This window comes from Liolophura sinensis, chromosome 3, assembly GCF_032854445.1.
Source record: "Liolophura sinensis isolate JHLJ2023 chromosome 3, CUHK_Ljap_v2, whole genome shotgun sequence".
Taxonomy (NCBI): Eukaryota; Metazoa; Mollusca; class Polyplacophora; order Chitonida; family Chitonidae; genus Liolophura; species Liolophura sinensis.
The window spans coordinates 9111480-9133162 of NC_088297.1; the positions used below are offsets into that span (position 1 = coordinate 9111480).

Genomic DNA, 21683 nt, shown 5'->3' on the forward strand with positions numbered 1-21683 from the left:
TTTATTTGCAGCTTGGATCAACAATATATTGGACTCAAGCAGGCCCCAGTACAGTCTTTCCACTGTCGCAGAGTCGGAAATATGCCCGAGATGGCGCGTGAATCGTGCCAGATCAACGAAATCTTGGACAGAAGCAGATATGACTGAAGCCGTGGCGCTCGTTCAGAAGGGAGAACTGTCATTTAGAGCGGCCAGCAAGCGGTTCAACATTCCACACATGACCATTTTCTCTCGTCTGAAAGGAGACGGCCATAGGGACCGCAGTGGTAGACGGCTCGTAAACCAGGAAAACATGGACAAAATAACAGTTCAACCAAATGTGGAAGCTGAGAATTCAAGCTAGACTTGGGAGAATGATAACAGTGTGGCCAAAGTGGAATGAATAACTGCAGTCTTAGACAGCCTCCTAAAACCAAGGTAGGAGTGGATGGAATCAGCCAGAGTAGAATGAATGGCAGCAGTATCAGCCAGCCTTCTGACAGAACATACTAAATTTGCACAGCCTACTGTTGAATGACTGTAGTATTGGACAGCCTCCTGGAAAGCCATGCCAAGCTTGGACGCAATAGTGGCAGATCAGTCAAGTGTTGAATGAATGACTGCAGTATTGGACAGCCCCCCTGAAAAACCATGCCAAGCTTGGACGGAATAGTAGCAGATCAGTCAAGTGTAGAATGAATAACTGCAGTATTGGACAGCCTCCTGAAAAGCCATGGCAAGCTTGGACGGAATAGTAGCAGATCAGTCAAGTGTAGAATGAATGACTACAGTATTAGACAGCCCCCCTGAAAAACCATGCCAGTCTTGGACGGAATAGTAGCAGATCAGTCAAGTGTAGAATGAATGACTGCAGTATTGGACAGCCTCCTGGAAAACCATGCCAGTCTTGGACGGAATAGTAGCAGATCAGTCAAGTGTAGAATGAATGACTGCAGTATTGGACAGCCTCCTGGAAAGCCATGCCAAGCTTGGACGCAATAGTAGCAGATCAGTCAAGAGTAGAATGAGTGACTGCAGTATTGGACAGCCTCGTGAAAAGCCATGGCAAGCTTGGACGGAATAGTAGCAGATCAGTCAAGTGTAGAATGAATGACTGTAGTATTGGACAGCCTCCTGAAAAATAAAAAAACAACAGATTACCATTTATGGAAGGAAGGCTGCTGACTGAGAAGATTGGGTATTTGTGTAAGGTTTATATGTCAAGAACATTCTTCCATCTAAAAGGAAACATCTTGAGCTCTTGAAGTCGTCAAAGAACCAAGCTATAAAACCTGGACAGCTTTCTCTCGAATCAGGCTAACCTGAACAGAATCATAACAGTTAAGCGAATTGGCGGAACTACATCAGGAAGGATGGAACTACATTCCTTGAAGTGGAAGTGGCTAACATGAAGATCAGGGTTCCTAGTGGAATAACCTTGAGTCTTGTTGTGAAGTGTTTCCTAAGAGGGCGTCCTCTCCCCTTCTAGCATTGAAGGTGGAAAGAAATCACATTTTAGCTATTTAATTGTTCTTCAAGTGACATGTGAGTCAACTTTATCTAAAGCAGCTGTAATTCCCAAGGATCCAACTGAACTTGAAGCTGTCCTGATTATATGTGGTGCAACTGTTCTTAAAGTAGCTGTGAAAACATGGGCGCTAACTGTACTTTAAGCGGTCCTAACTATTACATGAAGTCTTACTCGAAGTACATGTACCTGTAGCTGTTATTAGACTTACATGTGGGCTAATTGTATTGGGAGTATTTCTAATTACCTTTGGGCTACAGTAACTCTATTTAAGATAGATCTAATTGCATTTGGGCTAACAGTACTTTAAGTACATGTGGCTCTGATTTTTGGGTGTAATAAAGTACTTGCTTTTCCTGCCTTGACTCATCATACAGTATGAACCTACGCGTATAGCAGATACTGTCAATATCCATGCACGCTGATATTTACTCATAGGAAATTAGATCAAACTCGCTTTCTAATAGATAATATGCAGGTTAATGTATTATTACAATCAGTCAAGAAAGGTGTGATTTGCGCTAAAAGTCTGGTTTTGTGGTATTTTGGTCTTGAGAGACATTGACAGTTTAAATATGAATGCCCCAGGTGTATTTCATCTGTTGGATATGTTTGTATACTTTGTGCGAAGGTTGGCTCTTTGTTGTTTGCAATATATACAAAAGCTGTTTGAAGTGCAGTGCAGTCCTTTTGAAACCGTTTTCATGTGTACATATATTAAACATTCGGTTTTCTCTACTCAGCGTATACCCATCATCAATATAATACATATACGGGTCTTCACAAACCTGCGGATGGTCGTGGAATTCACCCGGCTCTGCCTGGTTTCCTCTCACCATAATGTGGCTGCCGTCGTTTGAGTGAAATATTCTTGAGTATGGCGTAAAACACGAATCAGATAAATAAATAAATATATAATATACATGAAGACTTCCATGAGTATAACGTGAAACAAAAATCAAATATATAAATCAGGGACTTAAGAAAGAGCTATAAACAACCCTCGTAGACCCATTTAGGTAAAGCGTCGTTCAATATAGTCGCAGCGGATCGGACATTGACATGTGAGATCATATGTACGTAAATAGTCCGAGTATACTAACCAGACTCTTCTGCGGAAGCCATAGTGCTAGTGGGTGTATAAGTGGCTACTTTTTAAGCATTTACTTGAGTAGCTAGAATAAACCCCTAACTGACTTGAAGGTTGAGAAATATTTGGATGAGTCATAATTATGCCTGTTCAACTCCTAGTCAGAGACCTCTACATTCCCTGTTGTGGCGAAGAGCGAATTACAGCGTGAAGAAGCACTGCACAAACATGTACCTCGAGTTAAACACTGATAAGGTATCATTTCACAAGCATCATAGTAAGCATGTTTATATTTAGTGTTAGGTCTATGTACTGGAGTGGACAGATTTCTATTTACTATATTGTTAGTTACACGAAAATTTGGCCGTTCTCAGGCACAGTAAAAGCCAAACTTTGAAACAGATCGAATATCTGGTGGCTGTACTAAACAAATGTCGCGACCTTATGTAGTGTACCAATCTTTATTCGATGGAATATGGATTATGCGTCGATGGATTTGGCGATGAATTGCGCCCATAGTTCTGGAAAACCCTGTACGTACATCTCGACGGAAACTGTCTTGGTCGTAACATTGGAGCCAATATATGATGGCTGAAGTCGGATTCAGGCATAAGTTAATCCGAGCTATATCTTGTCGGGCCGTACAATGCGCTGAGACCTCACAGAATTTCAGATTCGGTTTGGTTTACTTTATTTAATCTCTGAGAGAGATCAAGTCAGCCAAATGGCAAATATGTGGATGGCCACTGCATTTGTTATAAAATATTTGGTATTTTTCATTTCTAGCTACTTAATGGCCAGATGTTTGAGGTGAAAAATTTTATATATTTTATAATATAGTATGTCAGGGTGTGCACTTTTAAGAGGACTTGCGTGTGAACTTCTAACAAAGGAACTCCAAGGGTTACACAATTCAGGTTTTCTGCTAGTTTTGTGGTAATGTTTATTAAATGTGATGACAGCACATTATTTTGAGAAACTCTAGGCCTGTGACGTCTAATAAAAAATTGCAAATGACATCACAGCATTATCTAACTGTGCTTAACCTAAGATGCTATTCTGCTTGAGGTCATGTAAGTTTGCTACTATTAAGCATTACTTGAATAGCTAGAATAAAACCCAAACTGAGGTAAACTGACGATAGGCCGGATTTTACGGGTTAGCAATAAAGGTGTGAGTATTTGCCAGCTGTATATTAGCTATATCCCAGCATACCAGTCTCTGGTCAAGTCTTACTCTCGGTGAGGTAATTTTTTGCCTCAACAAGTCTAATGCCGGTACTGGGCTAAGTAAATATTACATAACGTATATAACATTCCTAACCCGTACATGGATATGCTATATCATCAAGTATTGTACCTCATGCAGTGATTCTTGGTTTTCATTGGCCAGTGCACGGTACATGGTTAAACACGACGTACAAGGATCACGCTCTCTAGCTAAGCAACGTCAGGCTGACAAACTAATACACCACGTACACGAGGCAATATAGCCAACGATCTCGTGCTAATATCCAACGATCACATGCGTTTATTCCACAGCAGTTACCCTCATTTGTGTGCCTCTCTGACGTCTGCTTCTTTATATAAAGGAGACCAACCAGGCGATGGCTAGCTCCGCTATCGGTGTACAAATTCGACGATTTAACTTGCTGACTGAGCAGGTATAATGTTTTCGGTATAATGAAACATATAGTGCAAGCTGGGGAATTATATCAGGAATTATAAGATTCATGTCTAGTGGTAAGGATTCTCAGATGTGTGCTTATCTTCCAGTTTGAATAAAATGTTTCTGCGATTGCAGTGCCTGACGATTACAGGAGAAGGCTTTGTCCACACTCCGCTCTATTTCTTCCTCAATTTGACAAAAGTACCAAATCCAATGAAATAAGATATTCCAGGCTATATACCTTTGGTTAAACCGCCGTGTTCGTTCTTGGTGGACGTTGGCTTGTGGAAACGCATGCAGTTTTGGGGTCGCAGTCGCATTGTGTCAACGTCTTGCCCTCTTCTCATGCCTTCCCTCTTCGTGGGAATTATCACGTATTGGGGTCGCAGTCGCACTCTGTCAACGTCTTGCCCTCTTCGTGGGAATTATCACGTTTTGGGGTCGCAGTCGCATTGTGCCAACGTCTTGCCCTTTTCTCATGCCTTCCCTCTTCGTGGGAATTATCACGTTTTGGGGTCGCAGTCGCACTGTGTCAACGTCTTGCAATCTTCTCATGCCTTCCCTCTTCGTGGGAATTATCATTCATTTTCATATAGCAACAAATTCATGCTGACCGATGAGAAGCCGATAACCTTTCTTCTTGATATACGTTGATTTGTGCAATTCGCAATGTCTGGCTCACTGATACTCCGTTCATTTTATATTGCCCTCTTTCTGGTGGCTCGTGTTCTTCAAAAGTCTCAAATGGCATATAAAGACAGATTCATTGCAACTTACTTTGTTAAAATGAATATATGTACTTAGACCTATTAATTTGATAGAAACTGGCTCAGGCAAAGGACTGTGCAAAGTTACATCTGCAAGGATCCCTTATTAGCATTTTGTTGTATTGTCATGTTGTGGAATTTTCCCACAGTTGGCTGATTTCAGACTTTTTTGTATAAAATTCCAAAAAACAAAAAAAAACCAACAAAAAACAAAATCAGCTGAACAGGTGATTGTTAATGTAATTTGGAGGTAGGGTGAGGTATTTTTTAGACTTTTTTTTAGAATTTTCTAATTTTCTTTAGACTTTTTTGTTGGCCATCAGTTCTTATGCCTGTTCTTAGCACATAGATGAAGTTGTTAGTTAGCTCTGTGGATATGTGCTTTGTGCATAACCGTGGAGTTTCTGTTGGTTTTGACCCCGTTTGACTGAAATATGGACACTGGTCTATCAGGCCAGGTAGAGCGACAACCTGTTTACGGTTTATTTAACTTGGCTTATCCCATGGTAGTGTGAGAATTCTGGATTAAATGTCGAGTAACTGATGACCTTAGAACATCTGAAGTAATATAACCACAAAGTTATACTATTCGTTGTCTTTTTTTAAGCCTGGCTTTGCGTCAGTGGAACATACTTGTAAGCTTGTTACATGAAACATATACAAAGTGAGGGCAGGAAGTCATAGGTGTAGTGACCGGGGAGTGGACAACTTTGTATACCGTGTCCCAGAAGTCCATTATATGGATGTGTGCAAATATCATATACGTCAGCAAAACGGCATTTGGGACGGGGTGCGGGCCTGGCAGAAGAACGGTCGTTATTGCAAAATGTTGCCTGTAAAGGCAGTGTTAAGGTTTTATGGCCATATGTAATAAAATATTGCTGTACACACCTTTACGAGGCCTTTTAGATAGCACAGGATATACACTTCATAGTCTTCCAAGTTTTGGGATAGTTTGAACGGACAGTAAGTTCTAGGATGCTTGATCCTGTCGGGCAATATTCCAAGAACAATTGATGAAGCTGAAAGCTGTTCTTTTCAAGTGGCTTCAAGTCAAGCAGTTCACGTGCATTGCACCTGATCTCTCCACCCCGATATTCATTGCGAAAAACAAATGCTGTGCTCACAAACTGGTGACGTCATGACTGAAGGTACTGGAAAAGATCAGCGTGTATGCTACGTCACAACATGACGTAGGCATACATATGGGGGTCTTCATATAGGCCGTTCGACTGGCGTATACGAAAGTTGCACCCATCTAGTTCATGGATTTCTGGTTATACTTACAGCATGGGTGAACCGCTTGTTAGATGCGGGAAGACAGGGGGAGATATTGTCCGACGTGATGACGGACTTTACCGAGTTTCCGACGACACCTGGAGATTTACTTCCGGTCAGGGCGTTCAAAAAGAGCCGAGGCGCACGAACGTGGACAGAAGCGGAAATGACGGAGGCGCTTGCGTTGGTTCGAAAAGGGGAGCTAACCTACCGTGCTGCCAGCCAGAGATTCAACATTCCACATCAAACGATTTACTCTCGATTGAAAGAAGGGAAAGTGGATAACACCCACTCTGTTTGAGGTATAACCTTTCCTCGCAACTGTTATGAGAACATACGTAACCTCAACTTACTAACCCGAGAGGTAAAGAGTTTCAAATTTTGCGTGAATAATTAGATCGGGCATAGCTTAGTGATTAGCCTTTCAATAGTTAGGACGTTTGAAGTGCAGGTTCGAACGCGATCTTCGACAAGTAACATGTAGATTCTCCTGCTCTCACTGCTTCTGTCGCATTGGAGACGATAAGTTGTCGACGACGCACGTGTTGTCGTTTGTACAGTCTAGCTTTTCTTGATGTACACTTGTTTTTCACCAGTTCGGTTTGGTTTGTATATTTCTTGTTTCTTGTTTCTTGTTTATATTTTTGTGATGTAGCACAACCGAGATGAAGCAGTTTAAAGCAAGCAAAATATTGAACATCAAGATAATAGAAAACGCCACCATGTTATCACTTTTAAAGAATCAGGCGCGATTCTCTATAAGCTGAGAACGCAACTGCTTCCGCTCACGTCACCTGAACCCTGTGTTCAGCATATGTATGTAGTGTACGACAGCCTGAACATTGTGTTTCCGGTTCCCCCTACATGACTCATCAAATGATTTCCTGATTAAAAGTCGATTTATAGAGTTACAATAAAAATGTGTATGACCGTTTAGGTCTCTTTCCACCCCTGTTCCTAAAGATTTTATTATTATTTCTTGTCTTGTCTTTTCCTTTAAATATGGCGCTAACCAACAATCACATAAATCAGTCATATAATCATTTGATTGTGGTTGCCAGCAAACTTGTTGACTTTGAGCTACAGACAATATTGTGGGTATTGGCTTGACTGTTGGTCTTTGGTCGATATTTAGAGGTCAGAAGTATCCGCTTAAGAGACAAACTTTGACGTGTTCCGCCGATGATGGCTTAGTTTGTAGATCGTCCGCTTTGGGGGCGGTAGATCCAGGGTCAGTCCTGGGTCGGGTCATATCTAAAACCTTAAATGAGGTAGTTGTTGTTCGGCTTGAAGGGGATAGTGCTACGAATGGTTGACACGTACCAGTATAATGGCTAGAGTGGGTCGGCTTACCTGCCTTCGGTATGTCGTCTCAGTGAAGCAGCACTTGATAAAACAGCGGTGGAAGTGACTGAAGAAACACTCACTCACTCTCTCGACAAGTTCCTCTGCTAGACAAGAGAACTTCTCATTTGTACAGCATTATTCTTTTGTCTGTTTTCATTTTTGTGATCTTGTCTTTATTTTCTCCATCTCATGGTAAAACTACCACGCTTCTGGGGCACATGAATGATAATATTTTCTTGATAGCAGTTTATATGAACCTTTATGTGTTTTTGCACTATAGTGTATTCCAGTGGTAATGTAAGTTATTTTTTATATGAACCCAATGCATGTATGCAGGGGGCGACAGCTCAGCTCTAGTTCGAGTAGCATCAAGTTAGACAGTCGTTACATTATACTCGGTTCACGTATTTGTTATGGTGTATAATTTTAACATCGTTCTGACTATTTAACATCGATAATTATCACTGAGATAATGTTATATGGCTTTAGTGAAGACGAGACGCCTTACTTTTGGTTTTACTTTGACAGCCCGCATGCGCCGGTTGTCCGATGTGGGCCAAGAAAACCAGAGGTTCTTATCGGAGATGCTGGCGAACTGTACCGAAGTGTCGGCGAACATTGCCAACATACCGGCGGAGTTTACCGAGGCTTTGGGGAACAGAAAGTACCGCGGTTCGCCCAAGTGGTCGGAAGCTGACATGAAGGAGGCCCTGGACTTGGTTCGAAAAGGGGAGCTTTCTTACCGAGCTGCTAGTCAGAGGTTTAATATTCCATTCCAGTCCATTTATTATAGAATGAAGCTTGAGAAAGAAGGCACGGATCTGGCACAGTCTGGATCCTGAGAACTTTGTAGTTGTCTCCCTTGGGCGATTATGTAACGGAACAACCAATGGCGAAGTGGATAAAGCAGCGACAGTCTGTTAGCCTTTTCAGCTAGACGAAGTGTTCAGATTCATATCGTGGCGCAGCGTACATTGAACAATAATCCTTGAGTGATACTCCTTGCAGCGTTTGAGCTGCTCTTTACGCTCGCTTGACATCCCTGCCGTCACTCGATAGGCTTGGTTTTGGAAACTTGTACTGGTCCTAAAATTGTAGTCCAAATTAAAATCTTAAATATATGCATTAACTCGATAAAATTTGACCACAATATTTTCACCCTGGTATTGCAGTTTCATCCATTTTCGATGGTTCAAGTTCACTCTTATTTCTTTTCTAAAGATTAAATTTTAAACTTTAGCCCAAAATGCCTTTGGCATCAGACCCCATTGGTACAGCGTTTATGTCATGTTAGGAGAAAATATGGAAGTACTGGGCAAAAATTAGAACTGTTCATGATGCGTTAGGTGGGGTATTAAACAGATAGTGTAATGTTCGACTGAAGTGCTAAAGTTTTTGAGTGTGATATTTGCCAATAATGGAATATTGTATGTAATATTTGACGGAGAAACGGAATAAATATTGTCTATACAGGAGCTGGTTATATCGTGTTCGGAGGGAAACAGAACGATTATTGTGCATACAGGAACTGGTTATATCGTGTTCGGAGGGAAACAGAACGATTATTGTGCATACAGGAACTGGTTATATCGTGTTCGGAGGGAAACAGAACGATTATTGTGCATACAGGAACTGGTGATATCGTGTTCGGAGGGAACAGAACGATTATTGTGCATACAGGAACTAGTTATATCGTGTTCGGGGGAAACGGAACAGATTGTTTATTGTGTATACGAGAACTGGTTATATCTTGTTCGGATGGAAATGGAACAGATTATTTAACGTGTATACAGTGTTAAAACGGAATTAAACGCACATTGTTTGCCGGGAAGTGTTTCTGGTAAAGAGCACTTAATGGAATTAACATTCCGTGGCTCAGTTAAGACGAAGGTGACTAATGATTTACACAAATCTTACTTGTCACAGGTGTTTTATCAATGCGCTGATGGCTACCTGGGTTGCTATATACTTATTTAAAAGATACACGCACAATAAACTGTATATTTGAGTGTTTATAAGATTGGGGAAAGTCCCTAATAAACAACGATCTGCAGTCTCCAGTTTTCGGTAATCTCAGTCAATATCTGATATATATATATAAACATCAAGCTACGAACAGGTTTGGATTTTTTTTGTATTTTGGCACCATTCTTGTGACAGTTTTCGTTGAAATGTGATGATCTCATGATCCAGCCCAGAGTAATTTTTACTTTTTAGTTCTGACGAGCAGGACCTAGTTTCACAAGGTGGCGTACGGCATTTTTTTATCGTACATTTGTCGTACATTTGTCGTACGATATTTTGTACGTCACTATTATGGTATTACATTGTACTGTATGTTACATTATCGTACATTCAGGATATCTTCGTGAAACTGAGCCCAGATCTACAGGTATACCCTGTAGAAATTAACACTTTCACAGTGACAAATGTATTAGTGACACACGTGTATCCCTTATAGGTACACACGTTATTGTGGATGTGATACACGATTTGCACTCTTTTTTTTTTAACGTAGTTATGTGGATGTGTGTTTTTGTGACAGTACAGTGTACCATTGGTATCTATCTTTAGGGTGGGTCAGTCAAACTTTTTATACATCCTATCCTTTAACACAGGTCATTCATGTAACAAGGAGGGGCTTGAGTTCAAGAAGACATCTACTTTATCCTGCGATATCACAACGATAGGTTTTATTAATGTGTTATTGGGCTTTTTTGGCACTATTTACTTATTTGCATTTTAATGCAATGTTCATTTAAGGTGTTTTATTCATCAGTCTAATAAGATTTCATTATTGGTAATGGATGTGTCTGTCCATCGATTTTGTCTTTATTACTGTGGGCAAAGGTGCAAAAACACATCTGACACGTATAGGCATTCAGTGAAAGTCAACAAGAAATGAGACAATATCATGTTTCCCATGAGAATTTGAACTTTCATTGACCAGTTTAAAATAAGTACTCTGAAAATTAACATACATATACTTAGGCATTCATTTCGCCATCGAAAGAAAAGTGCATAATAAAAGTAAGACAGTTGTCAAAGCAATTTCTTTTTTCTTCTCTACCTTATCGTGTTTAGACTTGATTTTTGTCGTGAAGCAGCCCTCCTCTGTATTATATTATTCTTTTGCGTATTTTGTACTTTTTACGGGGCACTCGAGATTAAGTTATTTACGTGGCAACGGGGATAGGGGTTATAGGAACCACATTAAACGGATCTCCTGTCTGAATTGACAGATTCGCGGACATTGTCACCTGTTGAGTCATACTATGTTATAGTTGGCTGGGTGTGTGACAAATTTTATTTCTTGTCAACTCGCCTGTGGCTTAATAAGTCAAGATGGTCGAAAGTTTTCGTAACTTTTCTTGTAAATCACACCTTTTATGGTACTATAAATCCTGCCAACATCAGGTCAAAAAAGAAATGAGAATTTATACGTGGATTTGTGAATGTGGCCCCTGATCGGAGACGACGTAGATTGCAAGCGGTCTACATATAGTTTGACCCATTTGTCGCCATCTGGTACAGCTTCAGGCGTTCAGTTCTAATCTTGTTTTATCCTTCAAGCTTTGTTGACTCATCAGGAACAGTCATAAATCTGCTTTATCCAAAGCTGACGACCTACTTTGGCGGGATACCTAACCACGAAGCGCACGAGATACGAGTTCAGCTTTGGATAGAATTTATTTGATTGTTGTTTTACGCGGCACTTGAGAACATTTCACTTATGCGACGATGGCCAGCTTTATGGTGGGAAGAAACTTATGGTATTTGTGCTTTGTTTATGATTATTTACGTTGCATTGGTTCGTTGAAGGCCACTATGCTGTGACTGGGTGGGACGACATTACATCTGGTGTCAACATACTAAGACTGGGTGGGACATTATGTCTGGTTTCAACAGACTGTGTCTGGGTGAGAGATTATGTCTGGTGCCAACATACTGTGACTGGGTGGGACATCATATCTGGTGTCAGCATAAAGTGAGTGGGTGGGAGATTGTCTAGTGTCAGCATACTGTGAATGGGTGGGACATTGTATGGTGTCAGTTCACTATAACTGACTGGGACATTGCCTGGTGCCAGCACACTATGACTGGGTGGGACATTGCCTGGTGCCTGCATACCGTGACTGGCTGTGACATTGCCTGGTGTTAGTATACTATGACTGGGTGGGACATTGCCTGGTGCCAGCACACTATGACTGTGTGGGACATTGCCTGGTGCCTGCATACCATGACTGGCTGTGGCATTGCCTTGTGTTAGCATACTATGACTGGGTGGGACATTGCCTGGTGCCAGCACATTATGACTGTGTGGGACATTGCCTGGTGCCTGCACACCATGACTGGCTGTGACATTGCCTGGTGTTAGCATACTATGAGTGGGTGGGACATTGCCCGATGTCAGCATACTATGACTGGGTGGGACATTGCCCGATGTCTTCATACTATGACTTGGACTTTATCTCTGGTCTTTGCTAGAACAAAAATTATCTGCTTTCTGGGCAGTTTCTTGATAAGAAAAAAAATTATACTGAATTCTGCATTAAACACCAATCAGGGAGTTGGTCGTGGACACTTGTATTTCAGTCTCTGTGACACACGAATTTGTGGATTCCTCGCTCTCACTGTTGGTGGGGCATTGGTGACAATAAGCTATTGGCGACGCTTGTTGTGTTGTTTACAGAGTCTTACACGTCCATTGAAGACCACTTGTCCTCCGCCAATATGGTCAGGAACTTAGATGGTTTACTCCTGGCACTCCCGTTTCCTGCAATAAAATTCGCCGGCATCGAAAAAGTGAGTAGGGGACCTCCGTGGCTCAGTTGGTTAGGGTGCTAGCACAGCGTAATGACTAAGGAGTCTCTCACCAATGCGGTCGCTGTGAGTGCAAGTCCAGCTCATGCTGACTTCCTCTTCGGTCGTAAGTGGGAAGGCCTGTCAGCAAACTGCGGATTGTCTTGGGTTCCCTCCCACCATAATGCTGGCCGCTGTCGTATAAGTGAAATATTCTTGAGTACGGCGTAAAACACCAATCAAATACATAAATAAATAAGTGGGTATGACGTAATAAACCACCAAAAATAAGTTAAACACAAAGACAGGAAACCAATAAGAAAGTAACATATGAAATAGTCCTAGTACAGGCTATTGAACTTGGATATGTATGTTCTGTGCTTTCAGATGCTGCACCCGGTCCATCCGGAATCATGACTTCACCAAAGGTCTGTGGGGCGGACTATGGCGTGCTAGACCATCACCTCCACCCGCAGCGTTACCCAGACAGGCTCTCCATACCCGCCATCAAACAACGCGTCAATGTCGAGAATAAGAAATCCATGATGGACATCGCTAAATCCGTGGCCACTCTGGAACGTTGGCTGTGGGCCAAGTTCGGCGAGGAGAGGAACATAGAGGAGATACCAGCCGCGGAACTGGACTCGTACCTTGCCGAGTTCTATCCAATCCTGAGAAAAGAGTCCGGCGAGCCGTATCACGTTAAATCCCTCTTCAACCTCCGCTATTGCTTGGACAGGTTCTTGAGAGATCGAGGCTATCAACATTCCATCAGTAAGTCACAGGCCTTCGAGAGAAGCCAGTTTGCCTTCAAAGCAGTGAAGAAGGTAACATTGGCACTCGCCCCTGGGAGCGGCGTGGGAAGTCTCTGGGAGTGATCCAGGGATGTCGCCGCGTTGGGGTTAAAGTGGAGTATTTATTTGCAGACAGTTGACAGCAGGAGATGCAATATTTAAGTGATATACATGTAGCTGTATCCAGTGTGCGTAACAAGGATCTCTTCGCTGCGGGGGGGGGGGGGGCCTCCGTGGCTCAATCGGTTAGCGCGCTAGCACAGCGTAATGACCCTGGAGTCTCTCACCACTGTGGTCGCTGTGAGTTCAAGTCCAGCTCATGCTGACTTCCTCTCCGGCCGTACGTGGGAAGGTTTTGCAGCAACCTACGGATGGTCGTGGGTTTCACCCGGGCTCTGCTCCTCCCACCATAATGCTGGCCGCCGTCGTATAAGTGAAATATTCTTGGGTACGGCGTAAAACACCAATCAAAAAAAAAAAAAAAATCTTCGCTGCGGAAGAAATAAAAATATATAGCTGGTCTTCATCCATGTTGAAGTATTGAAACCCTCGGTTTTTACACACATACACACATACAATTTAGCAAAAGTCTGTTTGAAATCAATGTTTGTGTCGTCTGGAATGTTTGTTGCAAATAGAAAATAGTTTCAAGACAAAAACGTACATAAAGCTATACAAATTTGGAACTAACCTGCATCGGGGATTGTCGCCAAAGTTTACATTATTGTACTAGACATATCGCCATTTTCATGTGGTTTTATTTGTCCCACGCGCGGCCCTTTGTACGCTGTTGAACCACTAGTGGAGAGATATTTAACTGCTAAACATTACGACTATTGGCGTGACGGTTGAACGGCACTCGTACGTTTGGCGAGAAAGATTGGTTTGTTTTCATGTTGTCCATGCTTTTTGACGAAAGTGTCCTCCTAAACAGCGATAGCGGACAGTTTTAACAGCATCATTTCTTACTTTCACAAATGAATTAAGCGCCTAGTTATTCAAGGCATGTCAGATGTCACTTTTTGTTGCCAAAAAAATATATAGAAGTATTTATTCGATGGCAGAATGGGGCATTTTGGTATAGTACTGTATGTTTCGTAACGGGTTTTTGTATTTATTTCCGTCGTCGAAATATTCTAGAGTACGGAGTAAAACATTCAATCTAATAAAGACATAAATTTTTATTGCTCCTTTATTGCTGTATAACGCCATGCTTAAAGGCAGTGAGAACTCTAACATGAAGTATATGTCAGATGAAAGGACAATTAAAAAGTGTCAACACAAATAGTCGCATTTATTTTTTTTTTAGAATTTTTCAATCCAGAAAAATGCATTTGACGATATCGGGACCAGTGATGTCACATCCGGTTTTTACCACTTAACACTCATACACCGATTGATTTCATCGTTTTAAATGCATATTCATGAAGATCTATGAATGCATTCACTGAATAGACCGTGAAACGAACTATGTCAAGGAAAAATATGGTAACCTCTGGTTCACTATACAGACCACCGTAGATTTTAGTGTTTTAAAGCCATTTTACTGGGTTAAAGAATTCCAAAAAAAAAATAAATCAATAAATCGAACTATTTTCGTGGACAGTGTTTAATAGACTTTCATCTGATATACACTTCATTGTAGTGCTTTTATTGTTTTTTTTTTGTTTTTTTTTTTTTGTTTTTATTTTTCATTTCGACGATAGCGGTTACTTTTATGGTTCGTCGATATGCACCTTTTGTAAATTTTTTCAGCTGTTAACTCCAGATGTAAATGTCGTTAATTTTCCACGTGAGAGACCGTGCAGACGAACCGTTTGCTCACTGCAAATCAAGAACCATTGAGATTGAGGGAGCCTTCACACCCCATGTAGAAACGCGAAAAAGAGAGATTAAATCACCTACAATGTATTAAATACGCTATATTCAGTCAAAATGAATTTGTTAATTTTAAAAGAAAGTATGTTGTTTTTTGTTCAGTTTTGTTACACGCTAAAATGTCTCAAATGACGCTTCACGACGGCTTACCTAATGTCCATTTTAGTGTGTATAATAATAAAGAGTCGGAGTCATCGTTAACCGACCCGTCCATTGCGTTTGTTTTTTGAGCTTCCACTATTGCTGGTGACAAATAAACGGTGTTGGACAGTCGTGGAGATCTTGCGAGACATTTTGTGAGTAGCGATAACAGGTTGCAAGAGAGCTATTCACTTAAAGGAGGAGAAAACGTAAAAATTACATAAAGTTCAGGCGAAAGGGTGTTAATAGTTACTTGTGAATGTGGTCGTCAATATTGTTTATTGTTTTTCGATTCGAAAGAGAAAAAGACAGTTGAAAATAAGTTTTGTATGGTGGGTGTTTGGGACCAACTTTTGGTATGTATAGTCTTTGTGTAACAATATTATAAATGCTGACGTAATACATGCTTGATAAATATATTTGGACGAATTTGGTATTTTCAGCTGACAAAGCTGTTCAACCTGGATTTTGATCACATTTATATTTTTAATATATTCATAAATATGATCATAATTCAGATTAAATGCATATGTTTGGACATAAACAACACATTTACATTCAAATATATTTATTACACATTCACCACATACTTATTTAGAACATTATTATGCAACGATAAGCGACAAATACCAAAATTGCGATTGTAGACTTGGAACGCCACTTTATTGTCAGCACATCTTCGCAGTAACAACTGTTCTCTTTTTGTCTCGTGACCACTTGAGTGGCCTAATCGTTAGACAGCGCCCGCCTCGAAGTTCGGAGACTGGAGATCAAACCCGGGTCAGATCATACCAAAGACTTTAAAAATGATAATTGTTGCTGCTTCTCTTGGCGCTCAGCACTGAGAGGTAAGAGAATGAAAGAGGACTGGTTGGCCTGGTGTTAGGATAATGTGGTTAGGTGGGATGTCATGTCTGGCGTCTTTGGCATGTTACTTCAGTGGTGGCAGCACTGGCGGCATGGACTCGCCCTGCCACAAGAAGACACATTATATGTACTCACACGCTCCTCCTCATCACATGACTGAAACTTTGCTAAGTACGACGTTAAATTCAAAGCATTCATTTATTCATTCTTTTGATTCGAAGAAGTAGTTTTAAACTGACTTGTACACGTCAGGAAGTTCGACCAAGTTTCATGGCAGTCTTAAGTATGTCATACAATGAAATCACCAGGACATAACCTCATGCTGTAGTTACAAATTGTGCCTATAAAAGTACAAGTTGTTTGATCACGTGACTTCAAGTCTGCGGTGCACGTTTAAGACAAATACTCAGATTGATCACAACAGCACCTTCGTTCTAGCCCGTCATTGGTCGAACCCTGTTACATGTATTTGACCTGAACTCGAATTACCCTCCAAAGATGTCCGTTAGCGTTGAAGATATGAAGGTAGAGATGAACACATGACCTTTAGTATAGCAAAAATGGGTCTACGATGGTAGAATAAAGTTGGACTTAAATGATTGCAGTTTAACGTCGTACTTAACCATTTTTCAGTCATATTACGACAAGGAGTCATTAAGTTTGTGTGTACATACATTGTGTCTTCTTGTGGTAGGCGAGTCCATTGAAGTACCATGCCGACGACACCATCCATGACACCCCATCCAGTCACAGTATATACTGCTAAGCGCCAAGCAAGCCAGAAAAGATATCAATTTTAAAGTCTTGGGTATGACCCAATCCGGATTTGATCCCGAGTCTACCGACCTGGAGGCGGATATTCTAACCAATAGGCCACCGAGTTGAATTTACGATTAAATTTTAAATAAATATACTTCCATTTTAAAAAAGATGGAACCATTAATATCTTACGATGACGGAAATACGGTGACACACACGTGCTAAGAGCTTATATAGTTCCAATTACACTTAGGCACGAAATCTCCATGCGAAAGATATTGACCTTTTCATACATGTAAATAATATTTCATATCATGCTAAAATTGGATAAGCATTTCGTAAAGATTTTTGAAAGTACTTTATGATATTTATAGGTAAGTAATACTTTTTGTTCAGCCCATGCTTTTGAAATTATTGCTACTGAAGCGGGGCTTTAGCACGATGGTCGAAATTGACAAGGACGCGTTCTGTTTAAAATAGGTTGATCAGATCGTACAGCGGTGTAACAGATATACATGGGATCATTTAGTAACAAACTGACTGCCATATCTACTGATACAATCGAGGAGAATAGCAGATTTACACGTCGATGATTGAAGTCATCCTTTTCAACGATGATTTCAGTTGTTTCAATAACGAATATGTCACGCAGCTGGCATAACTGGAACGAAGTTTATCGACGAAAAGATACAAAAGAGACTCTTAATTACTGATTGTTTGCTCTCTGAAGTATAGTGAGGCTGCAAATAATAAAGCTAATATCCAGATTAGATTCTGCTGGATATGATGGAATAAACACATTGTTCTATGCTGACATTGAAACGCCAAGGCCTTTGCTATATCCCTGAACTGATAAATAAAGAAGAAAATATCCATTAACCAAGCTTTTTTTACAATCACTTGTCAAACGAAATTCCGGTTGTTGTTCCTATACACTTTCGTTCCTGTACACTAACAAAGCCGGACGTGTCCTCGTATATTTCAACTAGTTGCGGTTCCCTGTGGCGATATCTCCAAAAACATGGATAAAGTGGTAAGGTTTTACGTCGCATTTCACAATTTTTTCAGTTATACGACGATCCACATTCTTCAAAAAAAATACTCTCACCTGACTGCAATTTCTTTTAAACGCTTTGTAACGAGTTTATGAACTCTTTTTGTTTTTGTCTGTTTTCACGTTTTCTTATTTTAGGGACAAGTGGAGCAAACCGAGAACTGCATAGCTTTTACCGAAGGGAAAATTTTCGAGTTTTTAGATTTCGACAATGACGGGTTTGTGTCCTTCGGCGACTTGAATATCTTCCCTAACAATTTGATACGAGACGGGAAAATTGAAGACGGTAAGCGTTTGAGTGCGCTTTACAAGGAGCTCTATGTACGAATCTGTCGGGGAGCCGGATATCCGGCTGAGCAGGCGTCTCTGACAAAGGAGGACTGGATCCGAGGTAAATTGGTTATTAAGAACACAGAATGGCTTCAGAGAGAATTTATGCCTGGAATTGTTGACATCTACTTTTCGACAGTCGATCTAAACCAGGACGGGAGGATAGGGCTCAGAGAGTGGGAACACTTCTATCGAAGCCGTGGTATCGAGGATAAAGCGTTCTGTGTCCGAACCTTTCAGCAGATGGATACAAATGGAGATGGAGTAATCTCCCCTGAGGAGTTTAAAAACGCCTTCGCTGAAATGGGCAAGGGAAACAACAACTACAGCTTTCTATATGCCAGGAAATAACTGACATTCATAAACAACAAATGAAGTTGAACTTCAATTTTATAGCTAACAAGAAAATAATTGGTGACTCCATTTAAATGAACATTTAATTTGGAATTCTCACAAAGTTTTGGGATACACTGTAATAAAGAAACTGGACACACGATGTACGCACCTCGTCCTATATGACGAAAAAAGCAAAACAGGGATCGTGTGACGTCACAGCGGACGTTTATGGAAACAATTCGTACCTGCTTGGATAAAATTGTTAACATGGTGGCACTTCCAACTTTCTGCATTTGGACGGTTTTTCTGGCTTTGAATTGCGTTATCTCTGTTATACAACATCACAAGAATAAAAAGATGCGCGTTTGAAAGTTTTGTTGTGTTTTTCTTTTAGCGATATGATCAGAAACCGGTTCAAATAAAGATTTCATATTTGATATGTATATATAGGATCATATTGAAGCTATCTAGGTTGCTGTTTATAGTGTGGCTGTTCTGATTTTCATGGCTGACTGCATGAGTTAATCATTTCATATTTGACACTGTCGACAACTGTCAAAAGTACCAACACAAGTATTAAAAAGAAAATGGACGGAGTCTCCTTGAATTGGTGGTTAGCGTAGCACGATGACCCAGGAGCCACTCTTCAATGCGTTAGCTGCGAGTTCAAGTCCAGCTCATGCTGTAATTCGTGAATGTAGTTTCCTTTGGCAGTCCATATCACTCACCTATTCTTTTGGAATTTATTAGCCACGATGAGTTATAAGCCGTGTACAACTGACTTACACACTCATGCCCAGCGGAGATATATACCGCTTTGCGCCGGTTCAGAGAAACCGAATAATGCACAAAATACATTACTCACTAAGCAACAATAGCGCCAGTGTGTGAGGTTCGATGATGACCAGTTTTCCATCAATATCCATGGTCTGCATATCTGTACCGGTACGTCACGTGTGGGGAAGTTTGTCAGTAATTCTGCCAAAGGTCGATGGTTTACGCTCGACACTCCAGATTTCTTTATCTATAAAGATGTTAGGCAGCATTGAAATAAATAATCAAACTATAGCTGCTGTGCTAACGTATTACCTCTGCCAAGAAGGTTGTGTTGGCTAGTATTCTTGGTGCGTCTGAGTATGTGTGTTTGTCAACAATTGTGCGGAAAAGGTTATGCATTGATTTTGATGGCTTGTTGTGAACAAGTTTTGGCATTGGGACAAGGGCTGTTACATTGAAGGGTTGCATTGATTTTTGTTCAACGAGCTCTCGCAGTATTCATTTCAAGCCGTACGTTGTCTATCAAACCACAGCGCACATGCTTCTCGCGTTTTTCCACACCAGTGTCATCATAACTAGAGATAACTGACATATTCTAGGACATTATTTATTAATTATACTCCACATGTTACAGACACAGTTATTCATGATGTCATTTTTTTGATGGCAGAATTGCGAGCTAGGGCTTAGTATAGTATGCTTGATAATCTATTTATATATTTATTTTATTGCCGTGAATACGATGGCACCTTGTTTTATGGGTTGGCCGATATGCGCCCATTGTGCTTTGTAAACTGCTTCCTCAGTGTGTTTTTTTTTTCACCTGTGAGGCCCCTTATTGTCTGAAAGGCCATAGTGAAAATGAGATTGGAGGAATCCTCACAACAAATGTCCAAACCCAAGAATGCTGTCAAACCGCTGACAATGTATTAAGGACGGTCACTGACATATCACTATTATACGGTAAAGTGTCTAAAATCATGTTTCACGGTTGTTTGCCCCTTATTCAGTTGGTCAGTTGGTTAGCGCGCTAACACAGCGTGATGACCCAGCAGTCTTTCACCAATGCGGTCGCTGTGAGTCCAGCTCATGCTCTCTTCCTCTCCGGCCGTACATGGGAAGGTCTTTCAGCAACCTGCAGATGGTCGTGGGTTTCCCCCCACCATAATGCTGGCCGCCGTCGTAGAAGTGAAATATTCTTGAGTGTTCCGTAAAACACCAATCAAATAAATAAATCAAGAAAATATTAAGTTCTTGAGGGTAATTATGTCATCTAGTATAGTACCAAATACTGAAAAATAAAGCAAATTAATCTGTTTTCATAACCATCTATTATTTATCTTACCAATATATCAGTACACACAAGGAACACTTGTAAAAAGACGATTTGGCAAAAAGGGTTTAAATTCACAAAATGATACTTTTGGAATATATGTACATGATATTGGCTGTCGACGAATACAAGCTGACCAAATGACTTGAAATAAAACAAATATTTAAATTAGAAAGTAAAGAATAGTTTCTGAAGTAATATAATATTATATTCCACTTGATATTACTGGAGTTAAGTATCATTTATTTTCGTGCGCGATGATTTAATTCATATGATATGTTTATATTACCTTTATTTCTAACAGTGTTTCCCCGAATACCTGCAAAATAACAAAACGCTTTTTGAAGGGGCAATAAGCCAGTTCCGTGTGACTCCTTTTGTCTCCTTTGCACAGTCTGACCTGTCCATCAGAACTCCTCCCCACTCAGTCCGATCAGCAAGTAGTCATTCCGATCACTGTATGTAAGAATTCACTTCACTTTCCTTCACTGGTGGACCTCAAGTCATCGAGCTGCACACGTAACTACTTTGGTGGCGACTTATAACTTAACACATCCAATGATACAAAACACCATCTAAAAACAATGCATTTTCACTCTCATTGTGCCACTCGCAGTACCACTCAGTGTCATTCTACCTCTCACTGTGCGACTCATTGCACCACTCACTGTGCCACTAGCCATGCCTCTCATTGTGCCACTCACTGTACCAGTTATTCTACATAGTATGATACAGTGCAGCACACACGCTGTACCACTCCTTATATCACTCACTGTACCTATCACTGTACCACTCACAGCATCACACGCTGTACAACTCACAGCACCACTCACAATGCCAAACACTGTATCACTCATTATACCATTACACTCAATGGATTATTTGCTATAGCACTCTCTGTACCACTCACTGTACCACTGACGACACCGCTCATAACCCTAACATGGAGACAAG

The 21683-nt window shown here is 40.8% G+C and overlaps 1 protein-coding gene across 1 annotated transcript in view; it reads left to right on the forward strand.

Moving 5' to 3' along the window:
- The window catches only part of LOC135463294 (uncharacterized), a 31837-nt gene extending 18387 nt beyond the window's left edge, over window positions 1-13450 (forward strand). Inside the window, exon 4 of the mRNA XM_064740552.1 lies at window positions 12848-13450. Within this exon, the coding sequence (XP_064596622.1) occupies window positions 12848-13338 (491 nt within the window). The 3' untranslated portion in view covers window positions 13339-13450. The remainder of the gene's footprint in view (window positions 1-12847) is intronic.
- Window positions 13451-21683: the final 8233 nt, after the last annotated feature.